The sequence below is a fragment of the Myotis davidii genome, unplaced genomic scaffold (assembly GCF_000327345.1).
Source record: "Myotis davidii unplaced genomic scaffold, ASM32734v1 scaffold135, whole genome shotgun sequence".
In the NCBI taxonomy this organism is placed as follows: domain Eukaryota; kingdom Metazoa; phylum Chordata; class Mammalia; order Chiroptera; family Vespertilionidae; genus Myotis; species Myotis davidii.
Genome location: NW_006289813.1, coordinates 13,150,854 through 13,171,433, shown reverse-complemented (window position 1 = coordinate 13,171,433; position 20,580 = coordinate 13,150,854). Strand labels below are relative to the sequence as shown.

The 20,580-nt window shown below is 40.2% G+C and overlaps 1 protein-coding gene across 1 annotated transcript in view; it reads left to right on the top strand.

Moving 5' to 3' along the window:
- Positions 1 to 2,029: 2,029 nt before the first annotated feature.
- The window catches only part of CDH6 (cadherin 6), a 46,271-nt gene continuing 27,720 nt past the window's right edge, over positions 2,030 to 20,580 (top strand). The window contains exon 1 of the mRNA XM_006762479.2: positions 2,030 to 2,382. Within this exon, the coding sequence (XP_006762542.1) occupies positions 2,155 to 2,382 (228 nt within the window). The 5' untranslated portion in view covers positions 2,030 to 2,154. The remainder of the gene's footprint in view (positions 2,383 to 20,580) is intronic.

Genomic DNA, 20,580 nt, shown 5'->3' with positions numbered 1-20,580 from the left:
GCATATATCTCAGTTGCAGGCTCAATCCAGGCTCAATCCTCAGCCTGGGCAGTGCATGGCCAGTTGGGGTGTGTGCAGCAGGCAACCAATCAATGTGTCTCTCTTACATTGATGTTTCTCTTCCTCTGTGTGGCCCCTCCCTTCCACTCTCCCTAAAAATCAATGGGGGTGCGGGGGATATCCTTGGGTGAGGATTAACAAAACAAAACAAAAAAAATACACCCTCATAAACAATATTGAAGCATTTATATTTTCCTCCCTACCTAATCCCTCCAGATTTGGCAACTCTTAATGAGTGAGTATTATTATTTTCATGGCAATACACTTCTTTGTATGAATTCAATAAGACCAACTTTCATTTGCGGTTTTATTAGCCACGACTTTGACTGGAATGCCATGCCTATGAGAGATATGCCTGAACACTGCATATCACTGGAAAGCCTTAAGGAATGAATATTGACTTTTGTTTTGTTTTTTGTTAATCCTCACCTGAGGACATTTTTCCATTAGTCTTTTAGAGAGAGTGGAAAAGAGAGGGAAAGACAGAGAGAAACATCAATGTGAGAGAAACACATCGATTGGTTGCCTCCTGTATGCGCCCTGACTAGGGCCTGGGCCAGGGAGGAGCCTGTGAGCAAGGTATGTGCCCTTGACCAGAATGGAACCTGGGACCCTTTAGTCTGCAGGTGGACGCTCTACCTACTGAGCCAAGCTGGCTAGGGCTGAAGATTGACTTTAAAGCCAAAAAGATTACATCTAGGCCTCAGTTCTATTTCAGCTCCAGACCCAGAAAAGCGGCAAGACCAGAAAAGTGTCTCTGTGGCTCAGGACCAACTGCAATGACTAATGCCCCCTGCTCTGGCACCAGCCAATCAGTCAGTGGAGACCACAACCCTGAAAAAGCACGTTTAGAAAGCTGATAAAAATTGTATTGAGACCCTCTCCTGAGAGCACCCCCAAGATTCCACCTGCAAGAGAGAGATGGATATGCTCAGGATGAAGGACCCGGCACACACTCTCCCCCAGGGGAACATGCCCACTCCATTTCCTTCCCCACTTCTTTCCTCTAAGGGACCCCACAAGACTTGTAACTAGGGGAGCAATGGGCAGCGGCAGCTCAGACCAGGCTAATCCCCTTAAACCTGTCTCCAGGCCCTCTTTGCTTGACTTCTCAGTGAGCTGAAGCAGCCCAGCCTAGGCTCTCCTGTTGCTTCTTCTATGCATCTTCCTGGTTAAATGTGGGAAATATTGAATTAAATATAGGCTTATCATCATCGTTACAAAATTTCACTTCAGAAACTTCAATATGCTAATATGCACCCTGAAGAGAAGGTGTATGGCCTTTTCAAACTTATTTGGCCCAGACTGTTCTATCAGCTCATCTCCAAAGCCAAGAGACTGTAGAACAGGCTCTACCTGGACATGTCCACACATCACAGACACTCACTACATTCTAGCAAAATTTCAACACTAGTCACTCTCCATTGAATTGAAACTGTCTGTAATATTCTTTGCCTTAAACTTGTTCATGAGGATAAATATGCAAATATAGGGTGTCCCAAAAAATGTATACACACATTTTGAATAATTATAAAGGCATTGTTTAATAAAATACATTCCATTTTCAAAATTGAGCCATCGGCCATTAAAGTGTGTATACATTTTGGGGGGACAACCTGTAGAATCAGAAACACAAACTCATTTCTTCTCACTGGATCTCAGCCCAGGTGCCCAGAGTACTGAAATCAGCTACTCTGGCAGGTTGACCTACAGCAACGCTATCACTTAAAATAGGATTTTTAAGTGATAGAAGAGGAGAAAGGAGAACAAGCCGCTTCCTACTGGCCCTGTGCCTTCCATTTAGCACATCTAAAGGACCATTTTTCCTCATTTCAAAACTGATAGCCAACTTATTCTTGTTGTCTTGCTATTTAAATGGCTGTCTTCTTTTGCCAGAGCTTATTTACTCTAACACTGAATTTTAAGCATCTCTAAAAACACTTGATATGTTATTACTCTTTCCAGATAGCCTCTGAGAGGCACACAAAGAACATTCAGGAAGAAAGGAGGAATGATGCTGAATACAGTGCAGTGAACAAAAGGAGCTTCAAGGAGAGGCGCCCCGCTGCCCAGAGCCTGGACCGTGTCGCCAGAATGAGAACTTACCGGTACTTCTTGCTACTCTTTTGGGTTGGTCAGCCCTACCCAACTTTCTCGACTCCATTATCTAAGAGGACTAGTGGTTTCCCAGCAAAGAGAAGGGCCCTGGAGCTCTCTGGAAACAGCAGGCATGAGCTGAACCGTTCGAAAAGGAGCTGGATGTGGAATCAGTTCTTTCTCCTGGAGGAATACACGGGATCCGGTAATCAGTATGTGGGCAAGGTAGGATTCCATGGGGTGCTCTGACATGGTGTTTTTAAAAGCCTGAAGAAGTTAACTGCTAGCAGACAGACGGGGAGGGTGTGCACTAGTCCCCAACGCAGTAAGAACTGTTGCTTATCAGTAAGAGTTCTTCTCCCACTCGAGTCGTTTCAGGTAGAGGACTGTGGCTAGAAGCTGAGAAATGTTAGCACTCTTACAAAGAGAGAGAAATGCCCCGGTGGGAAATGATACGCCCACAACCATCCGCACAGGATTATCATAAATCCTTTAATTTTTACTTTAGCTGGAAAAATATGGCCCAGCTTATTCTATGAAGCTGGAGGTATTAAAAATAGGAACAGAGCGATTAAGCCGTAAGGAAAGGCAGGTCCCTTTTTCTCCGTCTGAAAGCAAACATTCTGAGCTTTTGTTCTTTGGCCGGGTTCAAGTTAACTATTTCTTAACTCTGGCACCTACAGCGCCGGCCATTCTCCAACCTAATGGAGCCCTTTGCCCTCAAAACCCTCCACGGCCTTCAGTTGGCTGTTGGGACTGCTGCTGCCGGTTTGTCTTGTCTCAGCTCATTGGCAAGAACTAGGCATTTCAAAGACTTGTGGTTTAGCCGTGGCGAGGTTCACAGAGGAGACAAATGGTTATGGAGAGGTGCTATTTCCAAATATCATCTGACCATTTTACTGACTCCAGAAAGTGGGATGAGGAGGCATCGCTTCTGATCGCCCGGAGCCAGGGCTGGCGCTGAGTCAGGGAAACAGCTTGGTTACGCTGTCAGCCTGAGTTTCCCTGACATTTTATCATCGGCTCCATTCGTGTTGCAGAATATCTGCATACTGTAAAGATGTGAAAGATAAAAAGCCAGGGATAAGGGTTTGAACTTTGTGAGTTCTGTGTTTCATCATATGGTGTTGATAAGAAAAATCATCGTCACACGTCCTGTACGTAAACAAACTGGGGGTGAACGTGTAACCGAGATGATAAACGTCTTCGTTTATGATTGCAGCTACGACTTCAGACATCAATAGTAGCATCTGCAAATTGCATAAATTTTGCAGATTCCAAGGGCTGCGTGGTCACATTTCAATCTGTTGTCAAATAGCCCCGAATAACCATGTGCAGAGCAGTCTCTTTAAGTATTTACCACTATCAGTGAGGGAGAGCCAGCCAGGGCTTGGGCTGAGGTAACCAGGCTTAGTTCCAATGAAGTGAATTATTAATATGGAATAAAGGAGGAGAGGAAGTATTCGGTGAAGGGGTGAACATCAACACAGATCCCCAAGGGCCTAGCCTTGTATTTGCTGTGAAATTCACACGCTGTGCCACTGCCGAAGACCGTCCGCGTGCCTGTACTTCTCCCTGTTTCTTTTGTGAAATTTGAATAGCACTGCATTAATAGGGTAATGGTTGTAGAAACATTAATAATCCTATCATCTTTAAAGCACCTTCTAGAATACAAATAACTACTGTCATAGAAGTTTTTTCAAGTACTTTGTCTAATTGATTCTCCTCTTTCTCTTTTCTGCTTTTTCCTCTCAAATGGTGATGCCCTTGTACAACAAAAATACCATGTATTTTTAAAGAAAGGCAGGCTATTTCAGGACACTAGGAGCAGCAGTGAACAAAACCGCCTAGGAATCTGCTCTAGGATTATAATTGCGGGAAGTAGTATTGCCTTGGGGAAAAGTCGTGAGCTGTGGCCCAGGGCCAGCGATTAACCTTCCCGGCTTCAGCTTCTCCTCTAGAAAACACCAATGCCTTGCTTCCTGGAGTTGCCGTGTAGTTTAAGTGAGATGAGAACTAGTGGCTGGCACATAGTAGGGGCATAAAGAAGTTGTTATTATTGGTGAAAAACCTACTGTATGCTCTCTATTACATTTATTGATAATGCATCGAAGTGGAATGTTGATTTTTATATCATTGCAAAAGTAAAATGAGGTAACTGATGGATCTCTCAGTGGATGGGAAATGTAAAGGAGAGAGGCGAAATCCCTTCACAGTCACAGCTTCAATCTGATTGGTTGGATTGGGATATTTTATTAGCAGCAAGATAAATTTCCCTGCCTTGCCTTTGCCTGCCCTCCCCCACCTCCTGGAAGCTGTAACACAGAAGAGAGCACTAGCTGGAGAAGAAAGTCAAGGGCAGGGATTGAGTAGTGGGCAGCCTTGCTTCATCTGATGTGTGTGAGAGGTATTCGTGCACTATTCATAGGGCGTTTTCCCGAATCTGTCTTTGGAGTTATGTATCATCAGTAGACAAAAGGAAGACTATAATGTGCTTCGTGCCACAATAAAAAAAAAATAGACAAAAATAAATAAATAAAATTAAAAAGAAAAAACGGGTTGAGTTCCTCATGTGGCAACAAGTTGGTCCACTTTTAATAAATATGGAATAAAACAGAGACCGATGAGAATATCCAGATCCATAGGGTCCAGAAGCTTTTGAAAACAATTTTTTTTTTGCCAAGATCAGGCGATAGCAGAGTTTCCAGATTTCCTCAATTCACAATGTCCTTAATGTCTCAATCATTTTTTTCACAGTGTCCTTAGGTCAAAAGAAATAGTTAGGTCCAAACAATTTACTAAGTATTTATGTTCTAAAAACAAATAACTGTTTGACAAAAATACACAGTTAACAGAAAAAAAATAATTGCATTTCATTCTTAAATAACCACAGTTACTTACTAATGGAAGGTGTGTGCCTTCTGGGCACTGCACACCTTCTCAGACTGGACATTTCCTTTTCCACATTGATTTTTGCATATACCTGCCTTCTGCTACTGTGCTGGGGGCAAGCCAGCTTCATAAATACCTAACATCATCAAAAGAAATGTAGCACCACCTACTGTTGAAACTGTGAACTACTCTGAGCTAGTACTTCACAAGATGTCTGACAGAGTCAAGGGTTTGTTGCATTATTTCCCTGGAAATTTTTAAATATTTTTCTGGTGCCACAGTGAGTTCATTGCTACACCCCAAGGTACCTCAGTGAACACTCTGGGAACCCTTAGACAATAGATTCCCATGTAAAGGTATACAAAGGCTTACTGAACCTTATCCCTAGTAAAAAATAGTTAACTTGGAGCCTCTTCTTGAGGCCTAAAACAAAAGATTAATAGTACAGGTAATGGATAGAGGCGTTAACTGAGGAAAAGTAGTGCAGTCGAGCAAATAACACTTGCAGTAGAAGAAAAGTGTTTTGACATGATAAACATTTGTTTATATTTGTATTTGTGTTCATTGGTTCCAGTTATTCTGGGTTCAAGTCAATAGAGATGACAGTGACAATTGTGAAGCAAGGAAAATTTGAGAATTGGTGTGGGAGCAAAGGGCTATCGAGAGTCCAAAGAGAAAAAAAGATAGGGTCACATGAGCATCCAAGAAGCAGGAGAAGACAGAGTTGGAAGCTAGATGACAGTAAAGTGAATAGACAAGGTCATACTTAAAACTTGAAGGGCAAGCGAGAGCAGTAAGACCTTCCTCCTTTTCTTGTCTTAATACTCCTCAGCATTTCACTCATGGCCATAAGATGAACAGAGACACAAACATGGACTCTGCAGGTTAGGTCGGGAGGCACTTACTGTGAACAGCTGAGATATTGAAAACCCAAACTCTGACATATGAGAACATTTCAACACCTGACTCACCTAGAAGGGTGGTGGCAGGTAGAGGTATCCAGGTAGGAAGAAGTGGTCCTGTACTGGGTAAGAGTTTGTGAGCTTAAGATAGATAGATACAGATACAGATAAGGAATGTGATTTTTTTTTCTAAAATACATGAATATTTGGATGCTGATTTACCATAAGCAGCATCTATGTCACCTGGGCACTCATTAGGATGCAGACTCCTGACTCACCTAGAAGGGTGGTGGCAGGTAGAGGTATCCAGGTAGGAAGAAGTGGTCCTGTACTGGGTAAGAGTTTGTGAGCTTAAGATAGATAGATACAGATACAGATAAGGAATGTGATTTTTTTTTTCTAAAATACATGAATATTTGGATGCTGATTTACCATAAGCAGCATCTATGTCACCTGGGCACTCATTAGAGATGCAGACTCTTGGGCCCCACCTGAGAAGCTGCATTTCAACAAGAGCCCCAGGTGAACTGTATGCACATTCAAATTTGACAAGTGCTGCTTTTACAAATACTTTGCCTGGGTCTCGCCTCCCCAGAGGTTCTGATTGACTTGGTTTTTAATTAAGTATTTATGAATTTATGATTCCAATATGTGACAAAATTTGAGAATCGTTGCCCTAGGAGAATATTATCGGCAATAATTATAACACAACATGGCAAGTTCGGCGATAAACGTCTGATGGAAATATAAGAGAGAGGGCCAGCTGGGAGCGGGGTTCAGCGGAGCTTCCTGAAGGAGGTGATGATGTTGAAGAACCACCTCAAGGTGTCAGCTCGCACGGCAGAGGGAGAATTACCAGGACTTCCCAATTAATTGGATGCCAAAGGAGAGAAAGCCAAAGGTTCAGAGATTTCTATTCAGAATCAGACAGTGGTTCTATTAGAATCACTAATGCCGGCACAGGAAACAGAAAGAGGTGCATATTTTCTCGTCCAGGTTTTCAGGGAAGAGTGTACGATTTAATACAAAATCTACTTAGGTTATTTTTGGCTTTTAGAAAAATAAGAAGAAAGCATCATAATTTCACCCTTTCAGAAAAACACCATGCCTTCCTGCCAGCTTTAGGTAATGTAGCAATTCCTTGGTGACAATCAGTCTATAGTGTGAGATTAAGCTCATTAAGAAAGAACAGAGGCAGATATTGATTAGATGTTTGAGGCACAGGCATTAAAACATAGATAAATATATTTTTAAACCTCACAACTATGCACAATATGAGGCAAAAGATTCACATATTGTCATTAAACAGACCCCAGCGAAGCTTGATTTCCTTGTCTCCTCCACTTGATCCTTCACAATGTTCTTTGTCCTCTTCTTCCACACAATGTGTACCTAAAACTAATCTCCATTAGAAGCATTCGAGATGCTCCTATTTTTGGTAACATACCAGGAGATCTGTTTTCATGGACTTTGGTGAACTGTATATTTTCATAGATATTTTCTGATGCTAGTTTTTTGGAAGTTGGTGATGGTCTTCTTTGGCAGAGCTTTCCCCAAAACTAGTAACTGTGCTTTTTAAAATATCAGGAAAATGTGGCTCCTATTTGATATTCTGATGTACATGTCTTCCTAATATGTCTTTCTCTTGAGTCTTTAAAATTAGTATTTACCCAGTTCAACGAAGCCAATATTCTTAGGATGATTGGACAGTAATGTTTTAATGGCCCATAAAAATAAAAGTTGTCAGCCAAATACACCTTTATAATGAGGGATGAATAATTATTTGTTCCTATAATTACATGACCCAAAAATCAGTCAACATAAAGCAACATATTATATACATTCTGAAAGACCATTTAAAAGATACTGTAATTAAAATATTGCTTTATTATATTCCTTTTTTTCTGAAAAGAGCATAAACTTAAGACTAGAAACCTCCTGGTGCTAATTGGATGGGTGATTCAGAGACTCATTTAACCCCCTGTTACTTCAAAGAGCAGCATCGGTGAAAGCCTCATCACAGTAACCTTTACTGAGCAACACCTTGTTCCAGACACGCTGCCAAGTGCTTCAGGTGTACTATCTCAGTGAACCCTCACAGCAACCGTAATGCCCACATGTTATTATATCCCTGTTTTATAGATGAGTAAATTAAGGCTCAGAGCAGTCCAGTATTTTAATCCAAAGTCTCACACTGCTGGAACTTGGCAGTTGGCTTCTGTCTGTTCAGTTATCTCCCCCCTCACACACACCACTGCTTCGCAGAGCCAGGGCAAGGCACAAAGGGAAAAACAGACACACAACATACTTTGGTGAGCAATGATAGAATTCAATTCAATGTCACAAATACCTACTGAGAACCTGCTGTGGGGCGGCCATGAGGAGAGAGAGAAAGAATTTTTTTTAAAGACTGCTGTTAAAGAGCTACGCAAATATGTTTGCATGACTATTTTGTGTCTTCCTTTTATTTTTGCTTGATTTTAATTTCCAGAACACATCAGTGACATTCAAAATAGTTACATGTGAGGATTTTAAAATTAGATATGTACTTATTGGTCTTTTGGGTCATCATGGTGAAGTGTCTCTTTTTTTATTTCTCTTGATAACCTTCTCTAAACTTCAGTGACCTGCAATCTTTTCTCCCTGAGGCAGGACAAGTGCCTTGAGCACATCTTTCTTCTTCATCATTTAAATTTAATGCTCAGCCATTTAACACTTTTATATTTCAACTGATGGTATATTTCAGAGAACGTGCATTCACTTGCTTGTTGGATGTCCTTTTTTAAAATGTCTCAAGAAGTAACTTCCCAACTGCTAATATTGGTAGTAATCCTCCTTTTGTTTCTACTACCAGCCAAACTAATTTCAATTCCTTAATGACAAAAGCTTCAGTTTGCCATCTGATGCTAAGAAAATGTCCCGTTTAATAGCAATTCCCCAAGTCTCGAACTCCCCTCTCTGCACAGTTGCTCATGTAGAGAGCAAAACAGTTAAAATGTCTGACCTTGGTCACAAACCCAAAGGCAACTTCCAGCTTCCTGGGTCACACAGAGTAAAGTACAGAAAGCCAACAATGACCCAATCCAGAATCCTCCAACTTCCAAGTCATTATGCCTGTGGAATTCTATATCCTTCTGCTTATAATTCAATTTGTTCAGAAAAATAAAGGGATGAAGGTGAATAAAAGAGAAATAAGGGTTTAGATTCTTTTTGTCCCCACTGAGCTATTTTACTTCCACGCTCTACCAGTCAAACAGAGCTAGAGGTTGTTGGAAGGTTATAGAGACTCTACATGCTCATTATAACAAATCCCCCAGAATCTAGCCCATGGACATTGTTAAGTAGTTCTTCACTGATTGCCTTAACTTGTTTGTACTACTGTTGAACCGTGTAATTCTTGATTTGCACCAGAGTTCTTCATTTTTTTTATCATATTATGGGTCTGCCATAGCAAATATAAACATCTAGTTTATATTTCTTTTAAAATCAAAATCCCTAATTATAATTTTGACTGAATTTTATTGAAAAAAATTAGATTAAAAATCCCTAACATATGTGTGTAATTAACAGTCAATAGGTTCTTAAACCACAATCTTTTTCATTTCCATTGATATGAATGACAGCATTAGAACATTATTTTAAAAGTGACAAGACAAGTATATAGTATAACCATAATTAGAAATTTAACTATTAGAGGGCAGTACCTCTCTAGTCAAAATTAAATATATCTTCCTAATGTTCTTTATTTTGTTTTTTTACCAAAAAAACAAACAGGTTTTTGATAGGGGTTCTGCTTTTTATAACCTTCATCAAACTTAGGGATTATGTTTAGATCTTAATGTGTCATTGGAAACTCAAGAAGGCATCTCTTTTTGTGTAGATGTAGACTGCTGGTAGCAACTCCCCCTTCCTATAAGCCTTCATGCAGTCAGTTATTAAGACGACAATGCAGTATAATCCTGATGAGCATGCTCAGTATGCCAGTATTCTTTCCGAACCTATCTTTCCCCCGGGAATTGAAGAAGGGGCTGAAGGAAAGTACAGAATTCCCCAGAAGAGAATAAGAGATTTTTTTTCTTATTGCCATTATTGATAAATAAGTAAAAGTAACACGTATTCTCAAAGGTAATATGAGGCATCAAATTTGAAATTATGCAACCTGCAATAAGAAGAAAAGCAGCATGCCAAAATATCTCACTGGAAAAATATTTATAGTTTCTTCCAGTTTTCCATTCACAGAGAATGCATGTACACAAGAAAAGAGAGGCACTTTAAAAGATTAAAACGTATACATGTGTGAAATATATGAATAAATATTTTAGGTGCATTGGTGTATTTCAGCAGACCTGAGGGCAGTAATAAAAGCATAACAAAAAGCTTGAAATATCACTCTGGATGTGGGATTTAATGCTGACTAGAGGGAACAGAGATTGGAGTTAAGAAGGCAATTGAAGAAGTTATCTCAGCTATGGCATTTTCGAATAGATTTGGAAAGAAAATGCTTTTCATTCGTTCAACAATTACTCACCAGAGTGCAAAGTTAATAGCGGAGGCAGCCTGCCTATGTTTGAGCCACAGCTACACTGACTATCTAGGTATGTTGAGCAAGTTACTTAACCCCTCTCTGCCCTCAATTTCTTTAACTGTTAAATGAAGGGGGTAATAAAGTCATTGAGGTGAGGCTTAAATAAGTTAATACACAGAAAGGGCTTAGAATGGGCCTGGTGTATCATAGGAAACTAAGGGAAGACCAATACCAGGCAGGATGGCTCCCTGCTACCAAGTGTGCCTTCAAAGAAAGAAAAGGTGAAGGGAAGGAAGAAACGAAGGTGCCCAGAACATCCCACTAATGTTCTGCCTCCTTCAGGGAAGCCAAGCATCATGGGTCAGGAGATGGTGTCAAAGCAGCTAAGGCATCTGCAAATATGATTGATTAAAACACCGCAATTCTGAAGGCTAAGCATACATAAAAATACCAAGTTTTCTTTATTATCCCCACCGAACAAAAATAAAACGCACACTATGATCACATTAGTGTGCATTTGTGTTCAATCTTGGTAACTTTTCTTCATCCTCCTATTAAGGCTACTTATCATGTATTTCATTTTAAAGCATCAGTTTGCACCACAATTTAGAGTTTATATTATTTAAATTACTGTGAAATGTTAAGTGTTCTAGTAATTCAAAAAATGACTATAGTACTTCAGGCATCCTAATATTTCAGGTTGGAGTTATCATAATTAAGTTGGAATGATATTACAATCTCCTTATATTATTGAATCAAAGTTTTATTGTGGGAAAACTGCTCTTGATTTACTTGTTTAATTACCCTTAATGCTTCACATTTTAGAGCAAAATAATGAATTCCTTGTTTAAGGTTGAATTTTTGACCTTCAATAATTGAGTAGTGTTTTATATTGGATCCCAGCACTGCTCTTCCGCTTGGTACTTTCGATATTAAATTTATACCTTTGAATAATTATATCTTTGTAAACTCTGCAAGATCCTACCCTACACATCTTGCTCATCTTTGTATCCTCCAAGGTGCCTGGTACAGATTTCGCACATTGGAAACTGTCAAGTATTCCTTAATTAAGCTGCAATGACCACAAAAGATGAAAATCTGCTATACTGTCTGAAAACTGCCTCCCACTTTATTGGCGTGAATGGTTTGATATGGATATCATTGGTGGTGCTTTGTGGTGCTTGTGTCATTGAATTGACAACTGAAAATCTAGTCTTTAAAGTTGAAGAATATATAAACAGTAAACATATAAACCAAATTTATTATGAAAGTCTTTCCATGGAAACTACCTCTGAAATTTTCCCATCAAACTGACACAAAAATTTACAATAGGATAAAACTCAAGCTTCCGTAGTGCAAACCAGAGAAACTAAAGACAACACAGTTGTATGTGCATGAACTAACAAGAAAGACAAAAAATATATAGCAAATAGTATCATATCATAAAAGTTGGCTCCTTTAAGATTTTTACAAATGAAAACCAAACATTATTTGGGGTCTCAGTAGAAGAAAGTTTGAAACAAAATGAGAAAAAGCCAGAGTTAACCAACAGAAAACAAACTTCTTTCTCTTAAAATTCCTAAGAAAGTACAGAGTGCTCAGTAAAAGAGAAATCATTTAAGACCCTAGAACCATGATTGCAATGATCCACAATAGATCAACGATCAAGACAAATGTGATAATGTAGGGAGAGAAAAATTCTATATAATGACTAATTCTTTTTTTACCAACTATATTTTCTTCTAATCAACATATTTTAATTCTCACAGGAAAAATCATCATCTCTGGAGAATAATCTCATCTTTATTCTTTCTACTCTTTATGTTAAGTACAATTCAGAAGAAAAACATAAAAGAGGAGATGCAAAGAAAATTTGCTTTAAAATACAGACATGTAAAACTGTAGCATGCTTTTATTGTTTTCTTTTCATAAATTGGAAAGCATAAGAATCTGGCTCATTGCCTTCCTTAATCTATAGCCTGGGGCTACATCCCCTGCGGGGGGGGGGGGGGGGGGGACAAATACCCTCCAGGAAGAGAGCATCCCTTTTAAAAATCAAATAAAGCTTTTTTTTGCATCTTCTCTAAGTTTGAGATTATTTCCAAATAAAAGATTTTGGAATATGAGATTTTGGCATATGAGATTTTTTTAAAATTAAAAAATAAAAAGCAAGGCAGAATGGATTATAAGAAATTGCTTTCTGATCCTATTTGTATTTTGAGTGTTCTATCCATCCTCCCACCTATGTGTATTATGTAAAAAGAATAAAAGGGGGGACTATTTACCCTGTGTTAAAGCTATGATCTTGGTAATTACCAATCCTCTGGCCTCTTAAAGTGAAATGTAGTTTTAAAATTAAATCAAAGAAATTAGGTGACTTGGGCAAACTTGAGTGGCAGTACTTTGTTCAGTTTTATCTCCTTTTCAGCAGTCTACACATCACTGACTTAAGTTTTACAGCGATAATGTGGCAGTGTGAAGCAAACCATGAAGCAACTTCTAAGGGGGGATAGAACAGGACACACAACACAAGGGAAGTCATCCCCTAGCAGGGGGAGGCAGCATGGATCGTTTTTAGCAGTTTCGCTGCAGATAGCTGGTCATGAGATAAGGAGCAGTGATGACGTTATCTCACATTTTATCAGGCACTACAGTTTAGGGCATGCTCTCTCACATGTAAGAGAGATTCACGGGAGCATGCCTCCACTTGAGGAAGCCAGAATCCAGCTTTTCTGATATGGTTACATCAGATACTCTTCCCTAAAACCATATTATTAAGATATTAACATAGCAGAGAGCCATTTCAGATATGGTGGGCATATGAAATAATAGCACACAGGCTTAGGGGTTGGAGCACTAAAGTTCATGACTCTAACATCATTGTGAGGACACTTACCCAGTTTGGCCGTTGGGACCGTTCACATTTCTCTTCACTGATTGTTTCACAGTTAGTTCCCTTAAAGAAAAAGAGAGTTGTTCAAATCATTCAAGAATTTATATGCTAGTTCCCAAGCAAGGAAATCTAATAAATGAACTCATAATCTTCTCTCCTAGAAATGCTCGCCATTATTTCCTAGACTGTATGAGTAGGTTACAGAATTCAATTTAATCATCATTTCCTGAGCACATATGGGATGCTTGAGAGCTTTGAATTTGAATAAAAAATAGTCTCTCCCTCAAGTAAACTACTTGTTTTAGGAAGATATGGCTTTAACTTTTTAAATCCCAAGTAAGAGTCAACATAAGATTATTATATCTAATATGATTTTTATCTTTGAAGAAAAACATATTTGAGGAAAAGTCCATTAGCTAGTGAGAAACATGATTTTTTTAAATCTCTGCTGCTTGATTTCTTGTGTCTTAAATGTCTGCATTTATCTATAAATATTTTCTTCCAAGTGTAGTGTCAGAGATAGAGAGAGATGAAACGCGAAAATTGAACTGGAATGCCCTGAGTTCCCGGGTTCTTGTCTCAATGGTTTTGAAGAATGAAGCCACGGATGAAAGGTGATAGGTGAAAAGTACAGAGACTTTATTGCAGGTAGACGCTACCTCTAAAACCTAATTCTAAATTCTAAGCCTGAGACTCTGTCCCTCCTGGACGGACAGAGGGGCCCCTGAGAAGGGTGACCGCTGCTCTCTTTGTCTTGAGGCATTAAATAGGCTGCAGTTCTTTGTTTGAGCCTGCCCCTTCTTATTGGTCATTGTGCTACATAGAGTTAGTTTTCAAAGCTCAAAGCCCACGTGCTGTCCCCCACCTTCTCTCCCCCTTATCTTGTTGGTTGGAGTCACTGTTGATTTATCTTATAGCTCTCCCAGTTGTGTTGGCAGAGAAAGCCTTATCTCATGGCCCACCCAGCTACTCAGGTCAGGGCTACTTTTGGCCTAACTTACGGTAACTCTAATGGCTCAGGCTCGAGATGCCTTTTGGTTTATGGCTGTTTTTAATTGCAAGGGTCAGATGTATTTCTATTTGCCTATTCCATTTCTCTACTCTCTGTACAAGTAAGATAAACACACTGGCATCTTCAAGTCTCCATTCTGTATTCCTTCTCCCATAGGCCCCTTTTTATTCCTAACCTAAACCTGCCTAATTAAGCTAGCTAGCTAACCCTTTCAAAGAAAGGGAGAGAAAGGAAGAGGGGGAGTGTGTGTGTGTGAGTGTGTGTGTGTGTGTCCTTAGCTTTGTCAATCGCTGAAAAGATTACAGTATGAGGCAAAAAAGCAGGATTAAAACTGGTGAGTTACAGTGCCTTGCTAAATCAATTTTTGAGTGGGTATCTGGCTCTCAACTTGATTTACCGCTGGCATTTTGAAAATGAAAATGTTAGACTAAGCAAGAGTTGAGACTAATGTCTTCATCTGCCGAAGACCTTGGACATCCAGAGCCAAGCACAAGGCAGGAGTAAACAATGCCTTTTGGGGGAAATAACTACATGCAGTGAATAAACCAAAAGGCATTTGTCTAATTGATAAGTCCAAAATGAACAATAACCTCTATTACAGTTTGTATCATTTGTGCCAATAGAATTTACAAGTAACTCAGCCTGGGGCCTAATATAATAAATACAAGGAATCGGGGAACTTTTGCAATCATCCTGGAAAGTGTTGTTCGACAGCATGTGCTCACGTGAGCGAACACAGACTTTGGAGTCAGGCTGGTCTCGGTATCCTTCCTGGCTCTGCCCTTAACTTCCAGTCAGTTACTTAACCTCCCTGACCTCAGGTTCTCGGAAAAAAAAAGAAAATAGGAGAAAGTAATGCTTGTCTCCTGGAGGTGTTCTGAGACTTAGTTGAGGTATCACACAAGGCACTTAAGCAGTACCAGACACATAGTGTCACCCAAGGTTAGCTTTCTTCCCTCTTCACTGGGATTCTTGAACTGAAACCACATACAGTTTCAGTTCACCTTGAATCCCAGAGATAAGAAACAACGGTCATCGTTTTCTATTTCTGCTGTTAACAAGTTACACAAATTTAGTGAATTAGAACAGTACAACTTTATGCTCTTGCAATTCAAGAACTCAAAAGTCTAAAATGGGTTTCACTGGGCCAAAACCAAGGTGTCTGCAAGGTGTCCTTCTGAAGGCGCTAGGAGAATCCCTCCCCTTGCCTTTTGAACCTGCGTTCCTTGATTCGTGGGCCCATCCTTCCCGTTCAAAGCCGGCAGTGTAGCAACTTCAAATTAATCTCTCCGCTTCACTGAACATTTCCTTCTCTGACCCCCTACTTTCCCTTAGAAGGACGCTGGTGATTACGCTGGCCTCTGTCAGGACAACCCAGGATAATGTCCCGATCTGAAGAGCTTTATCTTAATCACACCTGTATATCCTTTTTACCTTTAAGGGATCATAGTCCCTGGTTCTGAGAAGCAGTACAGGAACCTCTTTGGGAGAGCCATTATTCTGCCGACTACATCTACTACAACCTAAAGTTTTGTTCACTGACTAGTTACTTTGGTACTTTTGACATTAAATTCAAAGTATTGAGTGTAAAAGATAAATGCCAAGGATATGAATAAATTTTTCTTGAGTTTAGATTGAAATTTTTTTCACTTTTAGAATTTTTTCAAAAAATTCTCCTCCACATAACACAAGTCTTTTTCAGTGGCTATTAAATCTAACAAAACATAAAAGACGGAATTGAGTGGGGTCATGTGTTATCTCTATAAATGAAGAACTCTTTATGATATAATTTGAATGAATTTTTAAAGTTATAACGTACATAATGAGAAAAAAAAGATGGAAGGAGAGAAAGATGATAGATAGTAGATAGATAGAGAATTCCATCAGTGGCTCTCAGTGGAGGCAATTTTGATCTCAAAGGACATTTGGCAATATACGGAGACATTTTTTACTGTCACAACTTGAAAGCTGCTACAGGTATCTAGTGGGCAGAGGTCAAGAATGTTGAAAAATAGGACAGGTACCTCTACAAAGAGTTACCCAGCCCAAACTGTCAATGGTGTAGAGGTTGGAAAATTCTGCATTAGATCTCTATAACTCGGCACTTAAAATATTGTTTGGTACAGAGTATGCCTTTCATGAATATTCATAAAAGTGGATGTAAACATCGAGAGAAAAATATTTGTGTTGTAGTTAACAGACTAGACTGGAATGTCAGACTGCCTGAACTCAAATTCTGCTGCCGGTGGTTGTATGATACTGAAAAGTTACTTAACTTTTATCTTGCCTCAGTTTCCTCTTTAGTGTAGAGGGGATAGGAAGAGATTCATAATGAGTAAAAAATTATCTAATCTATATAATAAATTTAGCACATTTTCTAGCCCATAGTACAGGCTTAATAAATGCCTGCTATTACTATTTTCCCAAATCCCAACCAAACCAATTCCCAAATTATCTATATATATATAAAAGCCTAAGTAACTGTCCGACCAGTAGCTATGACATGCAATGACCCCCAGAGGGCAGACAGTCTGACCGGTAGCTATGATGCACACTGACCACCAAGGGCAGATGCTCAACACAGGTGCTGCCGAGCTGTGGTGACTTGGCAGCTGTGGTTCTCGGGTGACACACCCAGAACCAGAGAGGAGGGAGTGTAATCCTGGTATGTCACCCTAGAACCACCCTCTCGCAATTCAGAACCCCTTGGGGAATGTCTGAGAGCCAGTTTCGGCCCGATCCCCGCAGCCAGGCCAAGGGACCCACCAGTGCACAAATCTGTGCACCGGGCCTCTAGTAAATAATATAAAAGAACACTTTAAAGATAAAATATTCCCACTGTTATAAAGTAGAAAATTTTCCACAAAATTATTTATGTTGTATAGAAGAAATTAATTTTTTCAGGTCATTACAAGAGGCAACATAGTATAACCAGAAAAAGAACATAGGATATGGAGATAGCCCAATCCTAGGTTTTGTCAGAGAAAAGGAGATTTTCCAGATTCTTTTAGAGCCCTTTCAATGAATCAAAAGATGGGTCTGGCCAGCTAGAATAAAACTCACTGATTCTATCTAATAAAAAGGGACTATGCTAATTGACCCTCACACCGTTGCAAAGATGGCAGCACCCACAGCCAATAAGGAGGGAACATGCTAATTGACTGCCACACCCTCAGAGATGGCAGCACCCACAGCCACAAGATGGCGGCGCCCAGTCCCCTCAGCCCTGCCATGGTGGCAGGCACACGGCAAGGCCAGGCCCCTCCATACGCCTGCCTCCAGGGTCCCCCAGTACCCTCAGCCCCCCAGCCACCCAGGGCCAGCCCAAGGCACAGGCAAACCTTGGATGGCGGCTGCCCAGCCGACCAGGGCCGGCTGAGGCTTGCACTGCCAGAAGTGGCAGCAGCAGAGGTGTGATGGGGTGTTGCCTCCTCCTGATCGCCAGGTCGCCTCCCGCCCCTGAGGGCTCCCAGACTGTGGACGGGGTCAGGCCAGGCTGAGGGACCCCCCACTCCAGTGCATGAATTTTCATACACCAGGCCTCTAGTCATGTATAAATGTCATCACGAAAAATTATTGGTGCCAGGCTCAGGGCTGCAGGCCACACTTCCATCCTAGCTTTCCTCTCAGATTTTATAATGGAAATCAGCTCTTCTCGTCACCAAACTCATGTGGTGGGGTACTCCTGCAGCCAAGGGAGGCATTTCACATTTCTGGCTCCTAAATACGTGCACATGCACAATCTTGTGCATATTTGAAGTCATTTTACTGCCCTGAGACAATGTCTCTGAAGTCCTTAAAGGGGGCCAGGGAGCAGGGACAAGTTTGTGGGTACAGGTGAATGGGGAGTCGGCTTTTCCTTTCCCTTTGGGGAAATCATGTAGCGAGGAAGAAGCTCATTTTAGCTCCCCAGAGCCTTCCAAAGCTTCTCCATGGCAAGAAAAAGGTGGATGGTCCTATAGATGGTCCCTACCAAGGACAAAGCAACTCGTTAGCTACAACCAAGGACAATGAAGGAGTCATAGTCAGACATGAGGGCCTATGGAGAAGAGAATAGAGCAGGTCATCTGGGACCTTAAGGAGCTGAGGTCATGATTCCACCTGACAGAACCACAGACACCACTAAGGAAAGTAATGGACGAGAGACTAGCAGGCTAGAGACTAGCAGGCCAAAGGACAGTGCAAGGACTACCTTTGGTTCCAAACGCCCCAAATTTCCCTCCGGTTCAGGCCATGTGGCTCTGTCTTTTTCATACACCCAGATGTCATCTTAGACTAGATCAGGGGCAAGCAAAGAAAGCTGAAACCAGAAAGACTAGGATTTATTTAAAAGAGTTATCTAAAGAGACTATATTATTGAATCAGACAGACTTTATTGAATTGCACTAAATTATTGACTCAATAGTCAACCTAACATAGAGTTCCTAATATTCAATAGGACTAGAGCTTGAGGGATAAATTATTTAAAAAAAAAAAAAAAGGCCCTAGCGGGTTTGGCTCAGTGGATAGCATTGGCCCATGGACTGAAGGGTCATGGGTTCATTTCTGGTCAAGGGCACATACTTCAGTTGCAGGTTCGATCCTCCACCCCGACCCCACCCTCGCGCTAACAATTGATGTATCTCTCTCACATCAATGTTTTTCTTTCTGTGTCTTTCCCCCTCCCTCTACTCTCTCCAAAAATGAATGGGAAAATATCCTCAGGTGAAGATTAATAATAATAATAATAATAATAAGGAAGCTGCATCTAACCTTGCATATCTGAGTGCAGTGTGAGAAAATATGGGATCCTGCAACTCAAGGGAACGAGTATTTCTATTTTAGCTGACATTATTACTTTTATTAGCCCAGGCACCTACTCAAGGCGTCCTTTGACTCTCTCCCACACTGAACCTTGAAACCATGCCATGCACTCATCTGGTTGCTAAATCATTTTTCTCCCATTAGTAAATCTAAACTCCTCCAAGAACTCTTCGTAAACCATCAAAGATCTAACACGTTCCCTGACTTCACCTTGTCCAACTTATAACTTCCTTCCATGCTGTTCTCCATCTTTTCATTTATTCTTTTATTCCTAATACTTAAAGTACTCAACTACCTAATTTCTGCTTTTATTCTGTATCTTTTACATATGAGTATTTATGAGCCTAAATTGCAAGTTTGTAGAAGACAGGTATTGTTTTGTATTTGTTGCCTCTTCAAGACAATAAGTGTTTTTAAATGGTCTCGGTTGATAGTTAAATCATGTTTATTATGGAACAACATTTCCATAAAATGGATCATTTTCCATACATTATTCATTACTTTCTGCAAAAGGGATGATACTTAAAATATGATTCAGTAAAATCTTGTAGCTTCTTCACCCTTAACAGGTGTCTTCTGTCCCAGTCCCTAGTGTAATTACAATGGTCATGAGCTTAAGATGCTTATAACTTCTTTGCTCTTTTCAGCAAATACAAGTGACATAATTGTATTGAGGTTTCATTGGTTATTAAAGAAATTTATTTAAGAACTGAGACAATAAGTTGTATTCCTCCCTCATATTGCTCAGATTGGACCTTGTGCCTAATGTTTGGTAATAATTGCTAAATTATCTGGCAACTTTAGGAACATATATTCTTGATACATGGAATTATTTTAAAATCAAGTGAGAAAGGGGATGGGGGACACTAAGATTTGCTTTGGTGATACTCTCCTGGGACCAAGTCCACAACCCAAATTTGTCAAGGTGATGTACTTAAAAAATAATAATAATAAATCAACCGAAAAACAAATAAGACCAGGAGCTCTTTCTAAAACCAAATGCCACAGGTATGTAGTAAAAGTCCCGCCAGCGTCAGATGAGATGTGCCTTTCTGAGGGAAGCGGATAATTTTTACTTGATGGTGAATCGTTAAAAGTGAACCAGATGATTAAGCTTAATGGAACAGCCACATTCAACTGAAATTAGTAAGAACATGCCTCCAGCAGCCTACAACCTTTTATTTGTTGTTGTTTAACTTCTGCCTTTACAGTGGCCGTGATGAATGACATCACAAATGAAAAAATCCAATTAAAATCTAAGTGCTCAATAAACCCCTAATGTCTGCTTGTCACCACCCCTTTACTAGCACCGATGTCTTCTGTTTCCTTTTTTCCTCAAGAAGAGAGAAAAGAACTGGGCCCCGGGGGAGTTCAAGGTAAGGGGGGTTGGGGGAAG